Source organism: Somniosus microcephalus, chromosome 33, assembly GCF_052327205.1.
Source record: "Somniosus microcephalus isolate GS21.2 chromosome 33, FLI_Smic_1.0, whole genome shotgun sequence".
NCBI classification, from domain to species: Eukaryota; Metazoa; Chordata; class Chondrichthyes; order Squaliformes; family Somniosidae; genus Somniosus; species Somniosus microcephalus.
The window spans coordinates 34,591,949-34,609,562 of record NC_141019.1 but is presented as its reverse complement, the minus strand read 5'-3'; the positions used below and the strand labels follow the sequence as shown (position 1 = coordinate 34,609,562).

General features: G+C 52.4%; 1 protein-coding gene across 1 annotated transcript in view; it reads left to right on the top strand.

Annotated features, from left to right (window-relative positions):
- Positions 1–17,614, top strand: part of LOC147097151 (adenylate cyclase type 5-like) — an 85,511-nt gene that overhangs the window by 64,847 nt on the left and 3,050 nt on the right. Inside the window, exons 13-15 of the mRNA XM_085973026.1 lie at positions 87–350; positions 8,924–9,128; positions 10,378–10,502. Coding sequence (XP_085829152.1) covers positions 87–350; positions 8,924–9,128; positions 10,378–10,502 — 594 coding nt within the window. The remainder of the gene's footprint in view (positions 1–86; positions 351–8,923; positions 9,129–10,377; positions 10,503–17,614) is intronic.

Genomic DNA, 17,614 nt, shown 5'->3' with positions numbered 1-17,614 from the left:
AGTAATGCATCATGAGCAAAGTATTTTGGGCGTATCTGATATACGATAGAAACACGAGTCTCTCTCTCGCTCTCTTTTCCGCCCAGGCCACAGAGGAGAAGGAGGAGATGGAGGAACTCCAGGCCTACAACCGGCGGCTGCTTCACAACATCCTGCCGAAGGACGTGGCCGCACACTTCCTTGCCCGCGAGCGGCGCAATGACGAGCTCTACTACCAGTCGTGCGAGTGCGTGGCCGTCATGTTCGCCTCCATCAGCAACTTCTCCGAGTTTTACGTGGAGCTGGAAGCAAACAACGAGGGCGTGGAGTGTCTCCGGCTCCTCAACGAAATCATCGCCGACTTCGACGAGGTGACTAGAGGGTTCTGGGCTGTCGGCGAGGCACGGGAGTGAGCGTGAGTGAACGTGTGTCCCCATGTGAGTGACTGTGTGTGTGTGAGTGAGTGACTGTGTGTGTGTGAGTGACTGTGTGTGTGTGTATGACTGACTGACTGTGTGTGTGTGTGAGTGACTGTGTGTGTGTGTGAGTGACTGACTGTGTGTGTGTGTGTATGACTGACTGACTGTGTGTGTGTGTGATTGACTGTGTGTGTGTGAGTGACTGACTGTGTGTGTGAGTGAGTGACTGACTGTGTGTGTGAGTGACTGACTGTGTGTGTGTGAGTGACTGACTGTGTGTGTGTGTGAGTGACTGTGTGTGTGTGAGTGACTGTGTGTGTGTGAGTGACTGACTGTGTGTGAGTGAGTGACTGACTGTGTGTGAGTGACTGACTGTGTGTGTGTGTGTGAGTGACTGACTGTGTGTGTGTGAGTGACTGTGTGTGTGTGTGAGTGACTGTGTGTGTGTGTGAGTGACTGTGTGTGTGTGAGTGACTGACTGTGTGTGAGTGGCTGACTGTGTGTGACTGACTGTGTGTGACTGACTGTGTGTGACTGACTGTGTGTGTGTGTGTGAGTGACTGACTGTGTGTGTGTGTGAGTGACTGACTGTGTGTGTGAGTGACTGACTGTGTGTGTGTGTGAGTGACTGACTGTGTGTGTGTGTGTGTGTGTGACTGACTGTGTGTGTGACTGACTGTGTGTGTGAGTGACTGACTGTGTGTGTGTGAGTGACTGTGTGTGTGTGTGAGTGACTGTGTGTGTGTGTGAGTGACTGTGTGTGTGTGAGTGACTGTGTGTGTGTGAGTGACTGACTGTGTGTGAGTGACTGACTGTGTGTGAGTGGCTGACTGTGTGTGAGTGGCTGACTGTGTGTGAGTGGCTGACTGTGTGTGAGTGGCTGACTGTGTGTGAGTGACTGACTGTGTGACTGACTGTGTGTGTGTGTGAGTGACTGACTGTGTGTGTGTGTGAGTGACTGACTGTGTGTGTGTGTGAGTGACTGACTGTGTGTGTGAGTGACTGACTGTGTGTGTGTGTGAGTGACTGACTGTGTGTGTGTGTGTGAGTGACTGACTGTGTGTGTGTGTGAGTGACTGACTGTGTGTGTGCGAGTGACTGACTGTGTGTGTGTGACTGACTCTGTGTGTGTGTGTGTGTGACTGACTGTGTGTGTGACTGACTGTGTGTGTGAGTGACTGACTGTGTGTGTGTGTGTGAGTGACTGACTGTGTGTGTGTGTGAGTGACTGACTGTGTGTGTGTGTGAGTGACTGACTGTGTGTGTGAGTGACTGACTGTGTGTGTGTGTGTGAGTGACTGACTGTGTGTGTGTGTGTGAGTGACTGACTGTGTGTGTGTGAGTGACTGACTGTGTGTGTGTGAGTGACTGACTGTGTGTGTGTGTGAGTGACTGACTGTGTGTGTGTGTGAGTGACTGACTGTGTGTGTGTGAGTGACTGACTGTGTGAGTGACTGACTGTGTGTGTGTGAGTGAGTGACTGACTGTGTGTGTGAGTGACTGACTGTGTGTGTGTGACTGACTGTGTGTGAGTGACTGACTGTGTGTGTGTGTGAGTGACTGACTGTGTGTGTGTGTGTGAGTGACTGACTGTGTGTGTGAGTGACTGACTGTGTGTGTGTGACTGACTGACTGTGTGTGTGTGTGTGTGAGTGACTGACTGTGTGTGTGTGTGTGAGTGACTGACTGTGTGTGTGCGACTGACTGTGTGTGTGTGTGAGTGACTGACTGTGTGTGTGAGTGACTGACTGTGTGTGTGTGTGTGTGACTGACTGTGTGTGTGACTGACTGACTGTGTGTGTGAGTGACTGACTGTGTGTGTGTGTGAGTGACTGACTGTGTGTGTGAGTGACTGACTGTGTGTGTGTGTGAGTGACTGACTGTGTGTGTGTGTGTGAGTGACTGACTGTGTGTGTGTGTGAGTGACTGACTGTGTGTGTGCGACTGACTGTGTGTGTGTGTGAGTGACTGACTGTGTGTGTGAGTGACTGACTGTGTGTGTGTGTGTGTGACTGACTGTGTGTGTGACTGACTGACTGTGTGTGTGAGTGACTGACTGTGTGTGTGTGTGTGAGTGACTGACTGTGTGTGTGTGTGTGAGTGACTGACTGTGTGTGTGTGTGAGTGACTGACTGTGTGTGTGTGTGAGTGACTGACTGTGTGTGTGTGTGAGTGACTGACTGTGTGTGTGTGAGTGACTGACTGTGTGTGTGTGAGTGACTGACTGTGTGTGAGTGACTGACTGTGTGTGTGTGTGTGAGTGACTGACTGTGTGTGTGTGTGAGTGACTGACTGTGTGTGAGTGAGTGACTGTGTGTGTGTGTGAGTGACTGACTGTGTGTGAGTGAGTGACTGTGTGTGTGTGAGTGACTGTGTGTGTGTGTGAGTGACTGTGTGTGTGTGTGTGAGTGACTGTGTGTGTGTGAGTGACTGTGTGTGTGTGAGTGACTGTGTGTGTGTGAGTGACTGACTGTGTGTGTGGGAGTGACTGTGTGTGTGTGTGTGAGTGACTGTGTATGTGTGAGTGACTGACTGTGTGTGTGTGACTGACTGTGTGTGAGTGACTGACTGTGTGTGTGTGTGTGTGAGTGACTGACTGTGTGTGTGTGTGACTGACTGTGTGTGTGTGACTGACTGTGTGTGAGTGACTGACTGTGTGTGAGTGACTGACTGTGTGTGTGTGTGTGAGTGACTGACTGTGTGTGTGAGTGACTGACTGTGTGTGTGTGTGTGAGTGACTGACTGTGTGTGTGTGTGAGTGACTGACTGTGTGTGTGTGTGAGTGACTGACTGTGTGTGTGCGACTGACTGTGTGTGTGTGTGAGTGACTGACTGTGTGTGTGAGTGACTGACTGTGTGTGTGTGTGTGTGACTGACTGTGTGTGTGACTGACTGACTGTGTGTGTGAGTGACTGACTGTGTGTGTGTGTGAGTGACTGACTGTGTGTGTGTGTGAGTGACTGACTGTGTGTGTGTGTGTGAGTGACTGACTGTGTGTGTGTGTGAGTGACTGACTGTGTGTGTGTGTGTGAGTGACTGACTGTGTGTGTGTGTGAGTGACTGACTGTGTGTGTGTGAGTGACTGACTGTGTGTGTGTGAGTGACTGACTGTGTGTGTGTGAGTGACTGACTGTGTGTGTGTGTGTGTGAGTGACTGACTGTGTGTGTGAGTGACTGACTGTGTGTGTGTGTGAGTGACTGACTGTGTGTGTGTGTGAGTGACTGACTGTGTGTGTGTGAGTGACTGACTGTGTGTGTGTGAGTGAGTGACTGACTGTGTGTGTGAGTGACTGACTGTGTGTGTGTGAGTGACTGACTGTGTGTGTGAGTGACTGACTGTGTGTGTGAGTGACTGACTGTGTGTGTGAGTGACTGACTGTGTGTGTGTGTGTGTGAGTGACTGTGTGTGTGAGTGACTGACTGTGTGTGTGTGTGACTGACTGTGTGTGTGAGTGACTGACTGTGTGTGTGTGTGAGTGACTGTGTGTGTGTGACTGACTGTGTGTGTGTGTGAGTGACTGACTGTGTGTGTGTGTGTGTGAGTGACTGACTGTGTGTGAGTGACTGACTGTGTGTGTGAGTGACTGACTGTGTGTGTGTGACTGACTGTGTGTGTGTGTGAGTGACTGACTGTGTGTGTGAGTGACTGACAGTGTGTGTGTGTGTGTGTGTGAGTGACTGTGTGTGTGAGTGACTGACTGTGTGTGTGAGTGACTGACTGTGTGTGTGAGTGACTGACTGTGTGTGTGTGAGTGACTGACTGTGTGTGTGAGTGACTGACTGTGTGTGAGTGACTGACTGTGTGTGTGTGTGACTGACTGTGTGTGTGTGTGTGTGAGTGACTGTGTGTGTGACTGACTGTGTGTGTGTGTGAGTGACTGACTGTGTGTGTGAGTGACTGACTGTGTGTGTGTGACTGACTGTGTGTGTGAGTGACTGACTGTGTGTGTGTGTGACTGACTGTGTGTGTGTGTGAGTGACTGACTGTGTGTGTGTGTGTGTGACTGACTGTGTGTGTGTGTGACTGACTGTGTGTGTGTGTGTGTGTGAGTGACTGTGTGTGTGTGTGTGTGTGAGTGACTGACTGTGTGTGTGTGTGAGTGACTGACTGTGTGTTTGTGTGTGACTGACTGTGTGTGTGTGTGAGTGACTGACTGTGTGTGAGTGACTGACTGTGTGTGTGTGTGAGTGACTGACTGTGTGTGTGAGTGACTGACTGTGTGTGTGTGTGAGTGACTGACTGTGTGTGTGTGTGTGTGAGTGACTGACTGTGTGTGTGTGTGAGTGACTGACTGTGTGTGTGCGACTGACTGTGTGTGTGAGTGACTGACTGTGTGTGTGTGTGTGTGACTGACTGTGTGTGTGACTGACTGACTGTGTGTGTGAGTGACTGACTGTGTGTGTGTGTGAGTGACTGACTGTGTGTGTGTGTGAGTGACTGACTGTGTGTGTGTGTGAGTGACTGACTGTGTGTGTGTGTGAGTGACTGACTGTGTGTGTGTGTGTGAGTGACTGACTGTGTGTGTGTGTGAGTGACTGACTGTGTGTGTGAGTGACTGACTGTGTGTGTGAGTGACTGACTGTGTGTGTGTGAGTGACTGACTGTGTGTGTGAGTGACTGACTGTGTGTGTGAGTGACTGACTGTGTGTGTGAGTGACTGACTGTGTGTGTGAGTGACTGACTGTGTGTGTGAGTGACTGACTGTGTGTGTGTGTGTGAGTGACTGTGTGTGTGAGTGACTGACTGTGTGTGTGTGTGACTGACTGTGTGTGTGAGTGACTGACTGTGTGTGTGTGAGTGACTGACTGTGTGTGTGTGTGAGTGACTGTGTGTGTGTGACTGACTGTGTGTGTGTGTGAGTGACTGACTGTGTGTGTGTGTGAGTGACTGACTGTGTGTGAGTGACTGACTGTGTGTGTGAGTGACTGACTGTGTGTGTGTGACTGACTGTGTGTGTGTGTGAGTGACTGACTGTGTGTGTGAGTGACTGACAGTGTGTGTGTGTGTGTGTGAGTGACTGTGTGTGTGAGTGACTGACTGTGTGTGTGAGTGACTGACTGTGTGTGTGAGTGACTGACTGTGTGTGTGAGTGACTGACTGTGTGTGTGAGTGACTGACTGTGTGTGTGAGTGACTGACTGTGTGTGTGAGTGACTGACTGTGTGTGAGTGACTGACTGTGTGTGTGTGTGACTGACTGTGTGTGTGTGTGTGTGAGTGACTGTGTGTGTGTGACTGACTGTGTGTGTGTGTGAGTGACTGACTGTGTGTGTGAGTGACTGACTGTGTGTGTGAGTGACTGACTGTGTGTGTGTGTGACTGACTGTGTGTGTGTGTGAGTGACTGACTGTGTGTGTGTGTGTGTGACTGACTGTGTGTGTGAGTGACTGAATGTGTGTGTGTGTGACTGACTGTGTGTGTGTGTGTGAGTGACTGTGTGTGTGTGTGTGTGAGTGACTGACTGTGTGTGTGTGTGAGTGACTGACTGTGTGTGTGTGTGAGTGACTGACTGTGTGTGTGTGTGTGTGTGACTGACTGTGTGTGTGTGTGAGTGACTGACTGTGTGTGAGTGACTGACTGTGTGTGTGTGTGAGTGACTGTGTGAGAGTGACTGACTGTGTGTGTGTGCGAGTGACTGAATGTGTGTGTGTGTGTGACTGACTGTGTGTGTGTGTGTGTGTGTGTGAGTGACTGTGTGTGTGAGTGACTGACTGTGTGTGTGTGTGAGTGACTGACTGTGTGTGTGAGTGACTGTGTGTGTGTGTGTGTGTGACTGACTGTGTGTGTGTGTGTGTGAGTGTGTGTGTGTGTGTGAGTGACTGTGTGTGTGTGTGTGTGTGACTGACTGTGTGTGTGACTGACTGACTGTGTGTGTGAGTGACTGACTGTGTGTGTGTGTGTGAGTGACTGACTGTGTGTGTGAGTGACTGACTGTGTGTGTGTGTGAGTGACTGACTGTGTGTGTGTGTGTGTGAGTGACTGACTGTGTGTGTGTGTGTGACTGACTGTGTGTGTGCGACTGACTGTGTGTGTGTGTGAGTGACTGACTGTGTGTGTGAGTGACTGACTGTGTGTGTGTGTGTGTGACTGACTGTGTGTGTGACTGACTGACTGTGTGTGTGAGTGACTGACTGTGTGTGTGTGTGTGTGAGTGACTGACTGTGTGTGTGTGTGTGTGTGAGTGACTGACTGTGTGTGTGTGTGAGTGACTGACTGTGTGTGTGTGTGAGTGACTGACTGTGTGTGTGTGAGTGACTGACTGTGTGTGTGTGAGTGACTGACTGTGTGTGAGTGACTGACTGTGTGTGTGTGAGTGACTGACTGTGTGTGTGTGTGAGTGACTGACTGTGTGTGAGTGAGTGACTGTGTGTGTGTGTGAGTGACTGACTGTGTGTGAGTGAGTGACTGTGTGTGTGTGAGTGACTGTGTGTGTGTGTGAGTGACTGTGTGTGTGTGAGTGACTGACTGTGTGTGTGGGAGTGACTGTGTGTGTGTGTGTGAGTGACTGTGTGTGTGAGTGACTGTGTATGTGTGAGTGACTGACTGTGTGTGTGTGACTGACTGTGTGTGAGTGACTGACTGTGTGTGTGTGTGTGTGAGTGACTGACTGTGTGTGTGTGTGAGTGACTGACTGTGTGTGTGTGACTGACTGTGTGTGAGTGACTGACTGTGTGTGAGTGACTGACTGTGTGTGTGTGTGAGTGACTGACTGTGTGTGTGAGTGACTGACTGTGTGTGTGTGTGAGTGACTGACTGTGTGTGTGTGTGAGTGACTGACTGTGTGTGTGCGACTGACTGTGTGTGTGTGTGAGTGACTGACTGTGTGTGTGTGTGTGACTGTGTGTGTGACTGACTGTGTGTGTGAGTGACTGACTGTGTGTGTGTGTGAGTGACTGACTGTGTGTGTGTGTGAGTGACTGACTGTGTGTGTGTGAGTGACTGACTGTGTGTGTGTGTGAGTGACTGACTGTGTGTGTGTGTGTGAGTGACTGACTGTGTGTGTGTGTGAGTGACTGACTGTGTGTGTGTGAGTGACTGACTGTGTGTGTGAGTGACTGACTGTGTGTGTGTGAGTGACTGACTGTGTGTGTGTGAGTGACTGACTGTGTGTGTGTGTGTGAGTGACTGACTGTGTGTGTGTGTGTGTGAGTGACTGACTGTGTGTGTGTGTGAGTGACTGACTGTGTGTGTGTGTGAGTGAGTGACTGACTGTGTGTGTGAGTGACTGACTGTGTGTGTGTGTGAGTGACTGACTGTGTGTGTGTGTGACTGACTGTGTGTGTGAGTGACTGACTGTGTGTGTGTGAGTGACTGACTGTGTGTGTGTGTGAGTGACTGTGTGTGTGTGACTGACTGTGTGTGTGTGTGAGTGACTGACTGTGTGTGTGTGTGTGTGTGAGTGACTGACTGTGTGTGAGTGACTGACTGTGTGTGTGAGTGACTGACTGTGTGTGTGTGACTGACTGTGTGTGTGTGTGAGTGACTGACTGTGTGTGTGAGTGACTGACAGTGTGTGTGTGTGTGTGTGTGAGTGACTGTGTGTGTGAGTGACTGACTGTGTGTGTGAGTGACTGACTGTGTGTGTGAGTGACTGACTGTGTGTGTGTGAGTGACTGACTGTGTGTGTGAGTGACTGACTGTGTGTGTGAGTGACTGACTGTGTGTGAGTGACTGACTGTGTGTGTGTGTGTGTGAGTGACTGTGTGTGTGACTGACTGTGTGTGTGTGTGAGTGACTGACTGTGTGTGTGAGTGACTGACTGTGTGTGTGTGACTGACTGTGTGTGTGAGTGACTGACTGTGTGTGTGTGTGACTGACTGTGTGTGTGTGTGAGTGACTGACTGTGTGTGTGTGTGTGTGACTGACTGTGTGTGTGAGTGACTGAATGTGTGTGTGTGTGACTGACTGTGTGTGTGTGTGTGTGTGAGTGACTGTGTGTGTGTGTGTGTGAGTGACTGACTGTGTGTGTGTGTGAGTGACTGACTGTGTGTGTGTGTGTGTGTGACTGACTGTGTGTGTGTGTGAGTGACTGACTGTGTGTGAGTGACTGACTGTGTGTGTGTGTGAGTGACTGTGTGAGAGTGACTGACTGTGTGTGTGTGCGAGTGACTGAATGTGTGTGTGTGAGTGACTGACTGTGTGTGTGTGTGAGTGACTGTGTGTGTGAGTGACTGTGTGTGTGTGTGTGACTGACTGTGTGTGTGTGTGTGTGAGTGTGTGTGTGTGTGAGTGACTGTGTGTGTGTGTGTGTGTGTGTGTGAGTGACTGTGTGTGTGAGTGACTGTGCGTCTGTGTGAGTGTCTGTGTGTGTGAGTGACTGTGTGTGTGTCTGTGTGTGTGTGTGAGTGACTGTGTGTGTGTGGGGGGGGGTGAGTGCATGCGTGTGAGTGTGTCTGTATATTCCATTCCATCCCAGGAATAAAGCTGGGCCCACAGGCGAAGAAGCCTATCGGTGGGTTTTGGAGGGTAGCGAGTGGTTGGCTTTGAGCTCGCTGCGAGTCAAAACCGTTTGTCCCTACCCAACAGATTATCAGTGAGGAGCAGTTCAGGCAGCTGGAGAAGATCAAAACCATCGGGAGCACCTACATGGCAGCCTCAGGCCTCAACGACTCCACGTACGACAAGGCGGGGAAGTCGCACATCATGGCGCTGGCGGACTACGCCACCCGGCTGATGGAGCAGATGAAATACATTAACGAGCACTCGTTCAACAACTTCCAGATGAAGATCGGTGAGTGCATCGACACGCTCACACACACAGGCTCACACACACTCTCACACTCTCCCACACACACACACACACGGGGGCTCACACACACATACACACGGGCTCTCTCTCACACACACATGGGCTCTCTGTGTTGTCTCCGGGCAGGGTACAGTTCCACACCTGCCGAATCCTTGACCAGCTGGGCATTCTTCGTGGACAGAGAGGGCTGGAGCTGGGTGACCAAGGACTGGTCGGGGTTTCACGTCCCGTATCTAACGGTACAGAGCTGGATATTGCAGTCTGCAGAGAGTCTGTCTGACTGACGGGAACTTAAAACGGTGTCAGCCAGTGGCTCAGTGGGCAGCACTCTCGCCTCTGAGTCAGAAGGGCGTGAGTTCAAGTCCCACTCCAGAGACTTGAGCACAAAAATCTAGGCTGACACTCCAGTGCAGTACTGAGGGAGTGCCACACTGTCGGAGGGGCAGTACTGAGGGAGGGCCGCACTGTCGGAGGGGCGGTACTGAGGGAGCGCCACACTGTCGGAGGGGCAGTACTGAGGGAGCGCCGCACTGTCGGAGGGGCAGTACTGAGGGAGCGCCGCACTGTCGGAGGGGCGGTACTGAGGGAGCGCCGCACTGTCGGAGGGGCAGTACTGAGGGAGCGCCGCACTGTCGGAGGGGCAGTACTGGGGGAGCGCCGCACTGTCGGAGGGGCAGTACTGAGGGAGCGCCGCACTGTCGGAGGGGCAGTACTGAGGGAGCGCCGCACTGTCGGAGGGGCAGTACTGAGGGAGCGCTGCACTGTCGGAGGGGCAGTAGTGAGGGAACACAGTACTGAGGGAGGGGCAGTAGTGAGGGAGTGCTGCACTGTCGGAGGTGCCGTCTTTCGGATGAGACGTTAAACCGAGGCCCCGTCTGCTCTCTCAGGTGGGCGTAAAAGATCCCATGGCCACTATTTGGAAGAAGAGCAGGGGGGGGAGTTCTCCCCGGTGTCCTGGGGCCAATATTTATCCCTCAATCAACATCACTAAAACAGATGATCTGGTCATTTATCACATTGTTGTTTGTGGGAGCTTGCTGTGCGCAAATTGGCTGCCGCGTTTCCTACATTACAACAGCGGCCTCACTTAAAAGAAAAAGTACCTCATTGGCTGTGAAGCGGTTCGGGACGTCCTGAGGTGGTGAAAGGCGCTGGAGAAAAGCGAGTTCTTTTAGTGCTCTGTAATCCTCAGCTACCCGCAGCCTGTCACAATCCTTTCTGCTTCCCTCAGGACTAAACATTGGGCCGGTGGTGGCGGGTGTGATCGGAGCCCGGAAACCACAGTACGACATCTGGGGCAACACTGTGAACGTGGCCAGTCGCATGGACAGCACCGGAGTCCCCGACAAGATCCAGGTCAGTGCTCGGTGTCAGGGGGGAGAACGGGGGAATGGTACACAGGCTCGGGTGTGTATGTGGAATGGTACACAGGCTGGGGGTGTACGGGGGAACGGTACACAGGCTCGGGTGTGTACAGGGAGAACAGTACACAGGCTGGGGGTGTACAGGGGAACAGTACACAGGCTGGGGGTGTACGGGGAACGGTACACAGGCTGGGGGTGTACGGGGGAATGGTACACAGGCTGGGGGTGTACAGGGGAACAGTACACAGGCTGGGGGTGTACAGGGGAACAGTACACAGGCTGGGGGTGTACGGGGAACGGTACACAGGCTGGGGGTGTACGGGGGAACAGTACACAGGCTCGGGTGTGTATGTGGAATGGTACACAGGCTGGGGGTGTACGGGGGAACAGTACACAGGCTGGGGGTGTACGGGGGAACAGTACACAGGCTGGGGGTGTATGGGGGAACAGTACACAGGCTGGGGGTGTACGGGGGAACGGTACACAGGCTGGGGGTGTACGGGGGAACAGTACACAGGCTGGGGGTGTACGGGGGAACAGTATACAGGCTGGGTGTGTACAGGGGAACAGTACACAGGCTGGGGGTGTACGGGGGAACAGTACACAGGCTGGGGGTGTACGGGGGAACAGTACACAGGCTGGGTGTGTACAGGGGAACAGTACACAGGCTGGGGGTGTACGGGGGAACAGTACACAGGCTGGGGGTGTACGGGGGAACAGTACACAGGCCCGTGTGTGTACAGGGAGAACAGTACACAGGCTGGGGGTGTACGGGGGAACAGTACACAGGCTGGGGGTGTACGGGGGAACAGTACACAGGCTGGGGGTGTACGGGGGAACAGTACACAGGCTGGGGGTGTACGGGGGAACAGTACACAGGCTGGGGGTGTACGGGGAACGGTACACAGGCTGGGGGTGTACGGGGGAACGGTACACAGGCTGGGGGTGTACGGGGGAACAGTACACAGGCTGGGGGTGTACGGGGGAACGGTACACAGGCTGGGGGTGTACGGGGGAACAGTACACAGGCTGGGGGTGTACGGGGGAACAGTACACAGGCTGGGGGTGTACGGGGGAACAGTACACAGGCTGGGTGTGTACGGGGAACGGTACACAGGCTGGGGGTGTACGGGGGAACAGTACACAGGCTGGGGGTGTACAGGGGAACGGTACACAGGCTGGGGGTGTACGGGGAACGGTACACAGGCCCGGGTGTGTACGGGGAGAACGATATACAGGTTGGGTGTGTACGTGGAACGGTACACAGGCTGGGGGTGTACGGGGGAACGGTACACAGGCTCGGGTGTGTATGTGGAATGGTACACAGGCTGGGGGTGTACGGGGGAACGGTACACAGGCTGGGGGTGTATGGGGGAACGGTACACAGGCTGGGGGTGTACGGGGGAAACAGTACACAGGCTGGGGGTGTACGGGGAACGGTACACAGGCTGGGGGTGTACAGGGGAACGGTACACAGGCTGGGGGTGTACGGGGGAACGGTACACAGGCTGTGGGTGTACGGGGAACGGTACACAGGCCCGGGTGTGTACGGGGAGAACGATATACAGGCTGGGTGTGTACGTGGAACGGTACACAGGCTGGGGGTGTACGGGGGAATGGTACACAGGCTGGGGGTGTACTGGGGAACGGTACACAGGCTGGGAGTGTACGGGGAACGGTACACAGGCCTGGGTGTGTACAGGGAGAACGGTATACAGGCTGGGTGTGTATGTGGAATGGTACACAGGCTGGGGGTGTATGGGGAACGGTACACAGGCCCGGGTGTGTACGGGGAGAACGGTATACAGGCCCGGGTGTGTACGGGGAACGGTACACAGGCCCAGGTGTGTACAGGGAGAACGGTACACAGGCTGGGTGTGTACAGGGAGAACGGTATACAGGCTGGGTGTGTATGGGGGAATGGTACACAGGCTGGGGGTGTACGGGGAACGGTACACAGACCCGGGTGTGTATGGGGAGAACGGTATACAGGCTGGGTGTGTACGTGGAACGGTACACAGGCTGGGGGTGTACGGGGGAACGGTACACAGTCTGGGGGTGTACGGGGAACGGTACACAGGCCCGGGTGTGTACGGGGAGAACGGTATACAGGCCCGGGTGTGTACGGGGAATGGTACACAGGCCTGGGTGTGTATGGGGAATGGTACACAGGCCTGAGTGTGTATGGGGAACGGTACACAGGCTGGGTGTGTACAGGGAGAATGGTACACAGGCCCGGGTGTGTACAGGGAACGGTACACAGGCCCGGGTTTGTACAGGGGAGAACGGTATACAGGCTGGGTGTGTACGTGGAACGGTACACAGGCCTGGGTGTGTTACACAGGCCCGGGTGTGTACAGGGGAGAATGGTACACCGGCTGGGTGTGTACGGGGAGAATGGTATACAGGCTGGGGGTGTGTTACACAGGAATACACAGGCCCGGGTGTGTGTTAAACATAGGACAATGCACAGGTTCGATGACGCTGGATTAGCCTCTGTACAACGCACTAACAGGTCCCCCAGTATTGTTGATTTTGTGAGTGTTCAGACACTGGTTGTACAGGACTGTTGTGGAACTGCTCCCGTGTCTAGTGCTGGCTGTTGTACCAGCCACCTGCTGTTTGCGGTGTGAGAATCTGCTCCCGCCCACCCCAGTCCCATAGCAATTACTGAACAATAAAATATCAGGGCCCCCTCGAGGTCGCCTTCTACCATCCTGGCAGTCGCACGTTCCAACAATAATGGAGTTATTGATTAATCACAGCGATCAATCTCTCTCAGTGAGTCTACAACAGACCCAGACATGAGGGAAAAACCCCCAGAGGTGGAGAGACTTTGAGAACCAGAGGTCCAAAGTCACCTGTTCCTCCCAAACTACACTTACGTCATGTCCCAAACTACTCGTATGCTCCATCCCAGAATGTTATTTTCTGAATGAAATCTCTCTAAATTGCCTTTAAATGAATCGATACTCTCTGGAGTAACTGTGTTCAGTTCTGGGCACCGCACCTCAGGAAGGATATCTTGGCCTCGGAGGGAGTGCAGCGTCGGTTTACCAGAATGATACCCGGACTCCAAGGGTTAAGTTACGAGGAGCGATTACACAAACTAGGGTTGTATTCCCTGGAATTTAGAAGGTTAAGGGGTGATCTGATCGAAGTTTTCAAGATATTAAGGGGAACAGATAGGGTGGAGAGAGAGAAACTATTTCCGCTGGTTGAGGAGTCTCGGACTAGGGGACAGAGTCTAAAAATTAGAGCCAGACCTTTCAGGAGTGAAGTTTGAAACATAGAAACATAGAAGATAGGAGCAGGAGTAGGCCATTCGGCCCTTCGAGCCTGCTCCGCCATTCAATGAGATCATGGCTGATCATCCAAATTCAGTACCCTGTCCCTGCCTTCTCCCCATATCCCTTGATCCCTTTAGCCTTAAGAAATATATCCAACTCCTTCTTGAATATATTTAATGAACTGGCCTCCACTGCCTTCTGTGGTAGAGAATTCCACAGGTTCACCACTCTCTGGGTGAAGAAATTCCTCCTCATTTCAGTCCTAAATGGCTTACCCCTTATCCTTAGACTATGACCCCTGGTTCTGGACTCCCCGGCCATCGGGAACATCCTTCCTGCATCTAGTCTGTCCAGGCCTGACAGAATTTTATAGGTTTCGATGAGATCCCCTCTCAATCTTCTAAACTCCAGTGAGTATAAGCCCAATCGACACAATCTCTCCTCATACGTCATTCCTGCCATCCCAGGTATCAGCCTGGTGAATCTTCGCTGCACTCCCTCCATGGCAAGAACGTCCTTCCTCAGGTAAGGCGACCAAAACTGCACACAATACTCAAGGTGTGGTCTCACCAAGGCCCTGTACAACTGCAGCAAGACATCCTTGCTCCTGTACTCGAACCCTCTCGCTACGAAGGCCAACATACCATTTGCCTTCTTAACCGCCTGCTGCACCTGCATGCTTACCTTCAGCGACTGGTGCACAATAACACCCAGGTCTCTTTGCACTTCCCCTTCTCCCAATCTATCAAATAATAATCTGCCTTCCTCTCTTTTCATTGGACCAAAGTGGATAATCTCGCATTTATCCACATTATAGTGCATTTGCCATGTTTCTGCCCAATCACCCAACCTGTCCAAATCGTACTGGAGTTTCCCGACATCCTCCTCGCAGCATACCCTCCCACCCAGCTTTGTGTCGACACACAAAGGGTGGTAGAAGTTTGGAACTCTCCTCCGCAAACAGCAATTGATGCTGGGGGGGTCAATTGTTAATTTTAAATCTGAGATTGATAGATTTCTGTTAACCAGAGGTATTAAGTGATCCTGGAGTTTAGAAGAATGAGAGGTGATCTCATTGAAACATACAAGATTCTGAGGGGGGATTGACAGGGTAGATGTTGAGAGGTTGTTTCCCCCTGGCTGGTGTGTCTAGAACCAGGGGTCACAGTCTCAGGATAAGGAGTCGGCCATTTAGGGCTGAGATGAGGAGGAATTTCTTCACTCAGAGGGCGGTGAATCTTTGGAATTCTCTGCCCCAGAGGGCTGTGGAGGCTCAGTCGTTGAGTATATTCAAGGCTGAGATCGAGAGATTTTTGGACTCTCGGGGAATCGAGGGATATGGGGATCGGGCGGGAAAGTGGAGTTGAGGTTGATGATCAGCAATGATCTCATTGAATGGCGGAGCAGGCTCGAGGGGCCTCCTTCTGTTCCTAATCATAGAAAGTTACAGCACGGAAGGAGGCCATTTCGGCCCATCGTGTCCGCGCCGGCCAACAAAGAGCGATCCCACCCTAATCCCACTTCCCAGCTCTCGGTCCGTAGCCCTGCAGGTTACAGCATCCCAAGTGCGCATCCAAGTACTTTTTAAATGTGGTTCGGGTTCCTGCCTCGACCACCCTTTCAGGCAGTGAGTTCCAGACCCCCACAACCCTCTGGGTGAAGAAATTTCCCTCAAATCTCCTCTAAACCTTCCCCCAATTACTTTAAATCTGTGCCCCCTGGTTTTTGACCCTCTCTGCTAAGGGAAACAGGCCCTTTCTATCCACTCTATCTATGCCCCTCATAATTTTATGCACCTCAATAAGGTTTCCCCTCAGCCTCCTCTGTTCCAAGGAAAACAGACCCAGCCTATCCAGTCTTTCCTCATAGCTAAGATTCTCTACTCCCAGCAACATCCTTGTAAATCTCCTCTGTACCCTCTCTAGTGCAATCACATCTTTCCTGTAATGTGGTGACCAGAACTGCACGCAGTACTCTAGCTGAGGCCTAACTAGTGATTTATACAGTTCGAGCATAACCTCCCTGCTCTTGTATTCTATGCCACGGCTAATAAAGGCAAGCATTCCGTATGCCTTCTTAACCACCTTATCTACCTGGCCTGCTACCTTCAGGGATCTGTGGACATGCACTCCAAGGTCCCTTTGTTCCTCTACACTACTCGGTGTCCTACCATTTAATGGGTATTCCCTTTCCTTGTTAGCCCTCCCCAAATGCATTATCTCACACTTCCCCGGATTGAATTCTATTTGCCACTGTTCTGCCCACCTGACCAATTTATTGATATCTCCCTGCAGTCTACAGCTTCCTTCTTCAGTATCAACCACACGGCCAATTTTAGTATCATCTGCAAACTTCTTAATCATACCCCCTATATTCAAGTCTAGATCATTGATATATACCACAAAAATCAAGGGACCTAGTACAGGCACGAGGGGCTGAATGGCCTCCTCCTGTTCCGAATGTAACAGGCTTCAGGGGGCTGAATGGCCTCCTCCTGTTCCTAATGTAACAGGCTCGAGGGGGGCTGAATGGCCTCCTCCTGTTCCTAATGTAACAGGCTCGAGGGGGGCTGAATGCCCTCCTCCTGTTCCTAATGTAACAGGCTCGAGGGGCTGAATGGCCTCCTCCTGTTCCTAATGTAACAGGCTCGAGGGGGGCTGAATGGCCTCCTCCTGTTCCTATTTTACCTGTACCTGCTACAAATTCACCCCTTGCAAGTTGGGCAGCGCACTTCATTCATCACTCTCTCTCCTCGATGCTGCCTGACCTGCTGAGTGTTTCCAGCATTTCCTATTGCTATTTCAGATTTTCAGCATCCGCAGTGTTTTGCTATTGTAAACATAGCTGTATGGTTGAAAAACAGGAATGGTGAAAATGCAAAGTAGGTGAGTCAGCATCTGAGGAAAGAAAAGGGCAGCTGCTTAGCCAGAACCAGAAGATTGACTGGTTCCCTGATCGAGCTGAAGGAAATGAAAGTGTTAGGGGAGGGGAGTACAGAACTACACTGCGAAATTGTGGCCGTGGGATCTTTTACGTCCACCTGAGAGAGCAGACGGGGCCTCGGTTTAACGTCTCATCCGGAAAGCTGGCACCTCCGACAGTGCGGCGTTCCCTCGGCACTGCAGCTCTGACAGTGCGGCGCTCCCTCGGCACTGCAACTCTGTCGGAGGGGCAGTACTGAGGGAGCGCCGCACTGTCGGAGGGGCAGTACTGAGGGAGCGCCGCACTGTCGGAGGGACAGTACGCATAGAAAGTTACTGCGCGGAAGGAGGCCATTTCGGCCCATCGTGTCCGCGCCGGCCAACAAAGAGCGATCCAGCCTAATCCCACTTCCCAGCTCTCGGTCTGTAGCCCTGCAGGTTAGAGCATCCCAAGAGCACATCCAAGCACTTTTTAAATGTGGTGAGGGTTCCTGCCTCTACCACCCTTTCAGGCAGTGAGTTCCAGACCCCCACAACCCTCTGGGTGAAGAAATTTCCCCTAAACCATCCCCCAATTACTTTAAGTCTATGCCCCCTGGTTTTTGACCCCTCTGCTAAGGGAAATAGGTCCTTTCTATCCACTTTATCTATGCCCCTCATAATTTTATACACCTCGATACAGCCTCCTCTGTTCCAAGGAAAACAGACCCAGCCTATCCAGTCTTTCCTCATAGCTAAGATTCTCTACTCCCAGCAACATCCTTGTAAATCTCCTCTGTACCCTCTCTAGTGCAATCACATCTTTCCTGTAATGTGGTGACCAGAACTGCACGCAGTACTCTAGCTGAGGCCTAACTAGTGTTTTATACAGTTGAAGCATAACCCCCCCCGCT